Source organism: Triticum dicoccoides, chromosome 7B, assembly GCF_002162155.2.
Source record: "Triticum dicoccoides isolate Atlit2015 ecotype Zavitan chromosome 7B, WEW_v2.0, whole genome shotgun sequence".
NCBI lineage: Eukaryota > Viridiplantae > Streptophyta > Magnoliopsida > Poales > Poaceae > Triticum > Triticum dicoccoides.
The window spans coordinates 743,359,432-743,369,416 of record NC_041393.1 but is presented as its reverse complement, the minus strand read 5'-3'; the positions used below and the strand labels follow the sequence as shown (position 1 = coordinate 743,369,416).

Genomic DNA, 9,985 nt, shown 5'->3' with positions numbered 1-9,985 from the left:
CTTCTGCACATGGATTACATGCACTACTAGATGATACGGATGGTTCTCGACTAAACACATGCTAGTGCTGAATTCAAATTATTGATGCCCTTTTTCAAATGGAGAGGACCCTCTTGTGATATACAATGTTGCCATGTTGTGTGCCGGTTGTATTGTGCTACGCATCCTTGCATTCGTCCAGCATGTGAACTATTGCTGACACGCCCTTTTGTGTAATTTGGGTTGGATATTCCTATTCAGGGACCAAATCTCTTGGGACAAATTTAAACCATTGTCGTTATCTAACTGCTTGAACTGATGATTTGGTCGTTATCAAACTTCTTGATATGATGATTTGTTATAATCAATCACGGAGATCTGTTCTCCAACTGCCCTTAGCAAGATTAGGCATGGACAGCGCCATTATCATGGCAGGCACGTCGTACTTAGAATTGCAGATCATATCTATTTACATACATATGGCTGTATATAATATGCTCTTTCGGTTCCAAAATAAGTGTTGTAGTTTTAGTATTAGAACCAAAACTACGACACTTATTTTCAACGGGTAGTATATGTGATGCCATATGGTATATGTGAAAGGTGCGTTCGCCCTGATTCCAATTCCATGGCGGCCATTGACCAATGCCATTGTGTACTCATCCATGGTAGGACGCAGAGTGGGTGGGTGAGCTAAGAGATCGGGCTAAGCATCACAAGGAACTGCAACTATATATGTGTGTAGCTGCTAATCAATCAATGTGTTTATAGAGTAGCTGCTAATCAATCAATGTGTTTGCATAACTGTCTATCATCGATCCAATCCAATCCAGTCCAACAACTGCCTACACTTGCACTTTAGTAGTACTATGAATATTCATGAGTTGGAGCATTTCTTTAATTAGTTCATTTCAGCCTAACTGTTGCTTTAAATATTAATCGGATAGAATATGAAGCTGAGATCAAATCCGCCAGGAGCAGTATCAATACAGTAGTGGTTGTATTATTTTCAGAGAGGTGCCAGTGCCATACTGGAAATGATTATGGCTGTTAGTTTCAGCGACGATGTAGTCAAAATCAGTGAGATTTTGTTCCCCAGTTGCATGCCTGGAAAATATTATTGTATTACTAGTTTCTAGTTGGCACAGGATTCCTGTTGATCCGGCTACTTTCAACTTTGATTGATTAGTTCCTTCTGTTTAACCTTGCAAGACCATTCTCATGGCAGTTATTTTAACTAAAGTTGAAGCGATTGGTGTCTTATTCCAACATCTATCATGTGTTTCCTCTGGACGAGTTAAATGCAAAAAACTACCACATTTGTGGCTCGGTTTGTAGAAAACCACCAACTCGTTTATCCGTTGCAAAAATCACCGTGTTGGCAATAAACTTGTTGCAAAAAGTACTGATCAGGTGATTTGGCTCATTTAATCACTTTCTGACAGGTAGGACCGGGTTGTAAGGTGCTGACTTGGCAACCAAATGTCATACACACCCTTGGATCTAACAATAAAAAGCAGTCAACCCCCTGGTTCCCAATCCCCTGCTCTCGATCCGATCGGAACGATGCAACCGCCGCCTGCCCTCGCACCCAACCGCACCGCCCCCACTGGCTCCCGCTGCCGCCGCCGAAAGCCCGCCCGCCGACCTCCCTCAATGACGTAGACGCCCTGAGCCGCCGTGCCTTGCTCCAACCTGACGATGTCGCCGTCGATGTCCTGAGCCGCCATGCCCAGATGATGGCCTTGTCCGCCTTTCAGATCAGTTGCCATTGAGCTCGGTTGCGACGGGATCCACCAAGGGAAGGTGTTGCAGCCATGGCCACGTCGGCGCTGGCGTCGGCGCCCCTCTCTTGGAAGAAGTTGAGGTAGGGCGCGAGCGCTTCTTCTGTGGCGGCGCCAGAGCGGCCCCCAGCTCGAGCTCGTCCTCTTCCGTGAAGGAGGGCGACAGGAATGGCTTGTCGAGCAGGTGGAGCTTGTTGCATCCTCCCCCTCCACCCTCTCCATCGACCACATCAGAGGAGGAGCTCCGCTTCGGCTCCCAACGCGTGCTCCACATCGCTGCAGCACCGGCAGGCCAATGCCTAAAAAATGCGCACACCCCGGCTGCCTCCTCGCCCTCCGCCATGGTCGTAGCCGTCTGTGACGCTGACGAGGGCGCCGCCGTGCCTACCGGACAACAGGGCTAGTGCGCGGCGGTTGTCCACACCGAGGGGTCTGGTTGTGCTTTTTAAAAGATCTAGGGGGTGTGTGTGTCAATGTTTTGCCAAGTCAGCTCTTGATAGCCAGGCCCCACTTCTTAGAAAGTGATCACACGCGCCAAATCACTCGATCAGTGCTTTCTGCAACAAGTTTCCTGTTAACACTATGTTTTATGCAACGGATTAACGAGTTGGTGGTTTTCTGCAAACCTAGCCACAAATATGGTAGTTCTCTATAATTAACTCCCCTCTGGACGCATGTATGCAGAGTAACGCATATATATGATAATAAACTGACCATCGATGCCATGAAGGAACAAATACCAATCTCCAATGTGGACTAGGGCCTTTTTAGCGCTACTCCGCTCCAAAATCAGCTTCACTCCATGAAGTCCACATTGGAGCAGTTTTATACCGGAGTTGTTGCTCCCCCAAAGAGCAGTTTATCATGTTTGGCTTTCAGCTAGCTGCACCTTCAAAAATGGGAAATTTTGTTGAAAAGATCTATCTGATTGAATCACGTGAGAAAAACGAAGGGGTATCCACTTACCGGTGGCAGTATTGGGTAATTTTCCCCCAACTACAGTTTCTAGAGTTTTTGGAGCACCCCATAAAGAACTTCACAATCCAAATATTTTTTGGAGCTATATTTCATGGAGCATTTGGCTTGAATTTTATAAGGCAGAGTTGAATTTTAGGGAGCGGAGCATTCCCAAACAAGCCTTAAATCACAGTCACCTTCAATTTTATTTCGGATAAGTCAATTTTCTTGACAATGTGATTAAGATTCAACAGGCCGTTCTCCTTTTTTTTCCTTCATCTTTCATACTCAGCTCGCTCCGCCTCGTTCCCAACTCGGCCTTGGACTTCAAGCTCGTCTCCTTCCCTTTTCTCCCAAGAAATCAACTTATCCAAATTACAAATTCAAACAACTTGCATATAGCCGTCGTTCTCAAAATAATGATAATGAAAGGACAGATAAGTACATGCTCTACTGTGCACTTTGTATATGTTCCTTATTGATGGAGAGGAACCCTGTGCATGCATGCACACCTACGTGTTGATGAGGTTATGTAGTACTCCGACTCCATTATTCCGGAGTAATGCATCCACTAGTTGGGAAATGTCATGGCCATGGCCACCCTTTCCGTCCTGGCTGTGTAACGTGAGGACTTTTGGAACTTGAAAACAAACCAGGTAACCTAACTTGTTTCCCTTGTTTCTTGTTTATTTACGTCGACCGATCATTGGAAATGGCAAGGGGCCTATAATAACCCGGAATAGAAAACTCTCTCTATCTAGCATGTGGGTGAAGGAGTGCGAGTCTGCTGGCCGGCGGGTCGAAATCCCAAGAGCCCTTCATGCCCGCTGTTCTTCTTCCACGATGGTGGTGAATCTCAGTTGGCAGCTACTACTCCCTCCATTCCACGATGTAGTGCCTATTCAAACTTTGTTAACTTTGATGAAGTGTATAGAGAAAACTCTCTACACCTACAATAGCAAATATGTACATTCTGAAAATATAATCTATGATGTATCCAATGAAGTGCATTTGATATTATAGATGTACCTACTTTTCTCCATAAATACGATCAAAGTTTGTAATATTTAACTTTTGAAAAAAATCTATAGGCACTACATTATGGAACAGATGAAGTACTAGAAAACTGTTCATACTTAGCCCGTGTGCCCGTAGGTGCCCACCGTCGCTCACATGGCGCGCAAAAGACGTCAAGACAGGCCCCTCGTATGTGCGTGCATGATTGGAAATGCATGGTTGCTCGTAGACATAGACGTAGCTTGGTGCTTAAAACAACGCCATGGTCATTGGCGTTTCAATGATGGGCAGCAACGCCAGCGCTTTTGGCGTTTCTTACCTGGTCCGTAACGCTAGCTACCACGGCGTTTCTTCTTTGATCAGAAACGCTAGCTACCTCGGCGTTTCTATGTTGGGCAGAAACGCCGCGGGCTGTGGCGTTGCTAAAAGGGTCAGATTGTGAAATACTTTCACGTCGAGTTCATTTTGTGACAAAGTTCATTGAAAGGGTCATAATAGTGAAAAAGGCCGCCCATGAGCACATGAAATCCTCTGGTGATCCCCTCCAGTTAATTACTATTCCTTCCGTCCCCAAATATTTGTCTTCCTAAAAATTTCAACAAATGGCTACATACGAAGCAAAATGAGTGAATCTACACCCTAAAATATGTCTACATACATACTCCCTCCGTCCAGAAATACTTGTCATCAAAATGAATAAAAGAGGATGTATCTAGATGTATTTTAGTTCTAAATACATCCCTTTTTATCCATTTTGATGACAAGTATTTTTGGACGGAGAGAGTACCTATGATGTAGTCTATTTAAATGTCTAGAAAGACAAATATTTGGAAACGAAGGGAGTAGTGTAGACCTGAAAAGATCCTTTGCTTCGATATCATCTTCGTTCATTTCATGCCCCCACGTAGACGTAGGTGTAGCTTGGTGCTTAAAGGGAGCCTTCAACCACACACCTCCTCTTCCCTGTCTCATTCTCAGCCACGTTATCCATCCATCCATACATACATACACATCCATTTGCACGGCAGGAGGAAACTCATCCACTAACTTATCTTGCTCTCTAGACTCTAGCCTCATCGATCCCCCGACCATGGCGCGCCTTCTCCTCGTCCTCGTCCTCGCGGTGGCCGCCGCCGTCGCCCAATCACTGCCCGCGCACGTTTCTGCGGCTCCCTCGCCATCATGGTCCTACCGCTGTGGCTGGTGCCCTCGCCGCTCCACCGCCTCCCTCCTCCCTCCCGACGCCGGCATCCTCATCGGCGCCGCGTGCGGTTACTGTGACCCGGCGGACCTCGCTGCGGACGGTGGGTTCCACATCGCGACCGTCAGCGCTGGATTCTTCCGTAGCGGCCGGGCCTGCGGCGCCTGCTACCAGCTGAGGTGCAGGGACCGGGGCGCATGCGCGGAGGACGGCGTCAAGGTCGTCGTCGTCGCTGACGAGGCTAAGCCGGCGACGGACACGAACAGGACAGGCGGCAGCCAGTTCCAGCTCACGAAGGACGCGTTCGCAGCCTTGACCGCTTCTCGTGACGATGGTCAGCTCAGGAGGTTGGTGGACGCGGCCGTCAACGTCGACTTCAGGAGGATACCTTGCGCGTACGAGAGCAAAAACCTGGCGGTGAGGGTGGATGAGACGAGCAGCAGGAACAGGGGGCACCTCGCCCTCCGCTTCCTCTATCACGGCGGCCAGACCGACATAGTCGCGGTCGAGGTCGCACAGGCGGCGGCTCTTGGTGCCGCCCAGAGCGCTGCCGCTCCATCGCCAATGAACTGGCAGTACATGACGCGTCACCAGGGGTCACCCGGGGGGTGGCGCACGTCGCGCGCGCCGGCCGGCCCGCTGCAGCTTCGGCTCGTAGTCACCGCTGGTTCCGGCAGCAAGTGGCTGCGCGCCGAAGGGGCGATGCTCCCCGCGAAGTGGCAGCCTGGCGCGGTCTACGACACTGGCCTGCGCGTCACCGAGGTCGCTGCAAACACCTGCGGCAGCGCCTCGTGCAGCGCCGGAGACGACAACCACGACGACGAGTAGGAGCTGAGATGACGCCCACGCTCCCATCCATCGTGGACCCTAGTACGGTCCATGAGAGCCGGCCTGCATGCCACCGGCCAGCCGCCGGGAAGGCCGATGATGCATTGATGTTGCTGCTGCATGTACAGTGCACGGACGTTCCGCTGCATGTACATCGCGGCCGCGCTTTACCGACCAAACGGCACAACACGAAGCAGAAAAGTGAAGAGAAACGGAGGAAGGGGCATAACAGCAAAAAAGACCCTGAAAGCTAGGAAACTTTACAACGACGCCCTTGGGATATTCCGACCTGGAACACCTCATCGTCGTCGCCGGAGTTCGGCCAAAAGAAATGGTGCGTGCTCCATGATTGTGGTTCCACATTGGCAAGTAGCTAGTGCATATTAGTGGGCTATATATAGACATGCTTGAGAATTGAGATCGTTGTCATTGTACTCATGCATGCACTACATGAGTGGGTGGGTGAGCTATCGGCATTAGGCATTCGGCACCTAGTCTCATGACCAGTCGTATGTACATCTCGGCATGCCGCGGGTCCAAGTCTAAAGATACCTTGCGGCTATCGTTGATTCTTCTTTGACCGGCTTCTCCGTGGAATTTGGTGACACTTATCTCTACTCCCTCTGTCTTATATAACATTTTTCAAGCTAATATAGTTTGAAAAACATTCTTATATTATCTATGCAGTAGTAGTTTATTGTGCATGCATGACATCGTCATTTAACTACCGCTCATGAATCAGTGATAATCCCACAAGATAAATAGCACTAACAATTTTGCCAATTTTCAGTCGATTGATAATAGTTAAATCTTAGTTTGACACCGAGTAATGTCGATACAACACTAAGATCCGTGCATGTTTTTTAACTACAATTATCTTTACACTAGATGAAGAGTTTTTTTTTATAATTGGGTGAATATATTTTAAGGAAAAATCTGGCATTTTTTAAACCCTGTGCTCTCTCTCCCACTCGTGTTGAGAGGCGCCCCAACTCTCTTCCCATTTTCACCAGTGGCACTGGAACTCGATGTTGATATGGGAGAGGAGTGTTGGTTCCTTGTGTAGATAGTATAAGTAAGGTTGTGCTTGCCTTAGAGGCATCTGGTGTTGATGTTAGGGAGTGCACCGCCGTCACATGCGAGTGGTTACTAGTGGCCAGCACGCTTGTCTGGCTAGTGGTGGTGGTGGTGGCGGTGGTGGGGTGCCTCCTTGAGTCAGCCATGACAAACACTGGCATCTCCTGCAATAAACTTGTCGGTCACCCCCAATATGGGGGAGAGCCCTCCACCCGGGCTCAACTCTGGAAGCCATCATGGAGATGGATAAGGAGCATAGGAGTTGTGGAGAGCTGAATAGCATAGGTAGGAAAGAGCACATCATCAATGGCGTCCTCGAAGAAGCTACGACGCCTGCCGCAGTTGCGATTATCGGCCATTGCGGCCATGCCGTTGAACTATCTTGTCGAAAGACAACCATCTATCTTCCTCGCAACCCATGAGCTAAAAAGGAAGGCAATGAAGCTTCTACTCGGGGTCCATGTCTTGTTGGTGGTGTTGTGGGTTTTTTGTAGCATCCCAAGTTAGGGTCTGGACGACATTTCAATTGGATCCAACCGGGATTGGATTTGGACATGGTTGCAATCTTCTTTTTTTCGTTCGGATCCCCATTGTAAAATTTAGGGTCTGGTTTGTAATTTCATGTTCCTATTGGGTCCACTCCTCATAATCTAAGATGTATTGTCCTGCCGCTTTAATTCAACTAGAGGGTACCCCGCGCGTTGCAGCGGCAAATTCTGTGATGATTTAAAGAGATATAAAAAAAGGGAAACTGGTATTGTGTGATATTTATTAGAATGACGCATTTCAGTGTAGCAAAGTAAACAATGATCTATCTTCTCATTTCCAAGATCATTAATCTACTAAAATTGCAGGGTGCAACTATAGATAATTCAAAGGCTATGAAGAATATGTCGTTACGACATGCAGCGAGGAGGGTAGTAGAACAACAGATACCAATAACTTACAGTGAGAGAATAAGGAAGGGAGCAACACCATATTTAACCGGACATAATGAAGGAAAGCTAACAGATAATTACCCAGACCAAACTCTACACAGTTGTGATGGTAAGAAGACGGTCAAAATAGTAGTCTCAGTTACTGGGCTTCCTGAAACAATGATACATCTTGAATACAGTATCTGAACATTTATCGGAAAAATTGACACTATTAAGAATAAAGGAAAAGAAATCCAGATGCGTGTTGGATATGCCTTGGATACTTAGTGGATATGTCCCAGCTCCATCATTTTTCCTGATTCTATTGCTCCTTTTCTGAAAAATCTAAACAGAAAATCCATCATGACATATCCAATGTGTAGCAGCTGGAGTGCGCCCATCCATCGCGTAAGTGTACTTACCATTCCCCACCAGCGGAGGCCCCAGTGCTCACTGCAGAAAAGCGCTCGTGATGACCACGCACTGGTCCATGAGCACCACCAGGAGGGCGCCTTGCGGAGCGCGCCAACCACGAGCTTGAAGATCTTGGCCAGGGTAAGCGACTACCAGGGAGTAGTGCTTGTTGGAGACCTGACGGCCAGAAGGACACGAGTCGTCGCGTTCGAGCCGGCGGCGCCGCTCGCCATGGCGTTCGGTTGCACATATGAACAAATCAGTCGCACAAACAATCAGGTAATATGGGGCACAAACAATCAGGTAATATGGGGCACAAACAATCAGGTAATATGGCAGCAGTGCGCCGGTCTTTGACAACCATGACCCTTGAAGACTTGTCCAGCGGCGGCGCGGTATGGAGAGAGAGAGAGAGATGGAAGTTGAGAAGAATGAGTGAGAGCTTGGAATCGAGCTAGATTTATTCGTTGAGGGAGACGAAGGAACCTAGTACACGTATTAATTCCCATCGTATTCAACGCTCCTGCCGTAGTACCGCATGGCAAGCTGATGGATCCTTGCTTGCTTGTAGAGTCTGGCGATAGACATTCCTTTTGCTAATTATTATTTGTTGCACACTGGAGGCTATTGAAGATTTATGCTTGCGATAGTTAAGATGCATGGACGGCTGCATGCCTCACGGCACGACAGTTAAGATGGAAGGAAGTATGACGTGGCTGATGATGTGTATAGCTTGCATGTTAAGAGAAATCAAGTAGTGGGGTGCTTCTATTTAGATATAGAAGATGTAGTACCATGTCCTTTCTCACCCTTCCCTTGTTAAAAATAAACAATTCCTTTAAATATGTACGTATGAAAAATGTAAGATTGACATAGAATAATCAGTCTACTTAGCTTGCTCCCGAATATTGCGGCCATTCATATCCATAGTAGCTAATTAAACATTCGGAAATGTAAAAATAATAATTTTGAACCAGGCATAACCCCTTTCCATTAACTAAATAACAAAAATACATCAACCGATTTGGATGGCGAGCTAATACTAGGCTAGGTGTTTAGTCATCGTAGCCTGCTTTTTCGCCGGATGTGGCAATTTATACTTTTCCTTTTTGCTTCATTTAGGCTCCTTTAGTGAGCCAACACTAGATCTCAGACAGTCTTCGTACTTTCGTTAAACAAAATGGTTTCATACATCATTCTGATCCAGAGGCAGGGGGCTTTCCTCCTTTTCAAAAAAAAAACTCTCAAAAATACATCAACGAGTCCAGAGATAAAGAAAAAGTAAAAAAAAAGCTAAATCAGATTTAGGCATGGCAGATCAAACATTTTTTATGATCAATTATGTTGTCGCGAGGATGTCAATTTCTTTTAGCAAGTATGGCAAATCCTCGCAAAAGTTGAACATGACAAGGATTTGGCATGCTTCCTAAAGAGAAGTGGTATCCTCGCCACAACATAATTTACCATCCGAGAAGTTTGATTTGCCATGCTAAAAACAATCTTACGTTGGTTTATAGCAAAATCCCATACATTTATTTAAGTAATTACATACCAGTTGTGCTTGGGGAATGCCCTGACCTCTCGTGGATTCTTCACTTCATAAACTAATAAATTCTTCGAAAAGCAACTGGTTGTTTCCAGAGGGCTGTTGATGTGGAACCAGCAAATGAGTTGTACAGGAAGTCATTGGATTTGTCATCAAAGGCACATAAACTACATTTGGATAACCATAGGCAAATCGCATCTCAGGCCTCACAAGGAGCACCCTCGTCCTTAAATGCAAGACAATCAAGGAAAAAGAAGAACAATGT

General features: G+C 46.8%; 1 protein-coding gene across 1 annotated transcript; it reads left to right on the top strand.

The window, feature by feature from the left end:
- The first annotated feature begins 4,721 nt into the window (after positions 1–4,721).
- On the top strand, positions 4,722–6,433 carry LOC119340272 (expansin-like A4). Its single transcript, XM_037612171.1, has one exon. It carries the CDS (start codon positions 4,828–4,830, stop codon positions 5,764–5,766), a length of 939 nt encoding a protein of 312 aa, XP_037468068.1. The 5' UTR covers positions 4,722–4,827; the 3' UTR covers positions 5,767–6,433.
- The last annotated feature ends 3,552 nt before the right edge of the window (positions 6,434–9,985 follow it).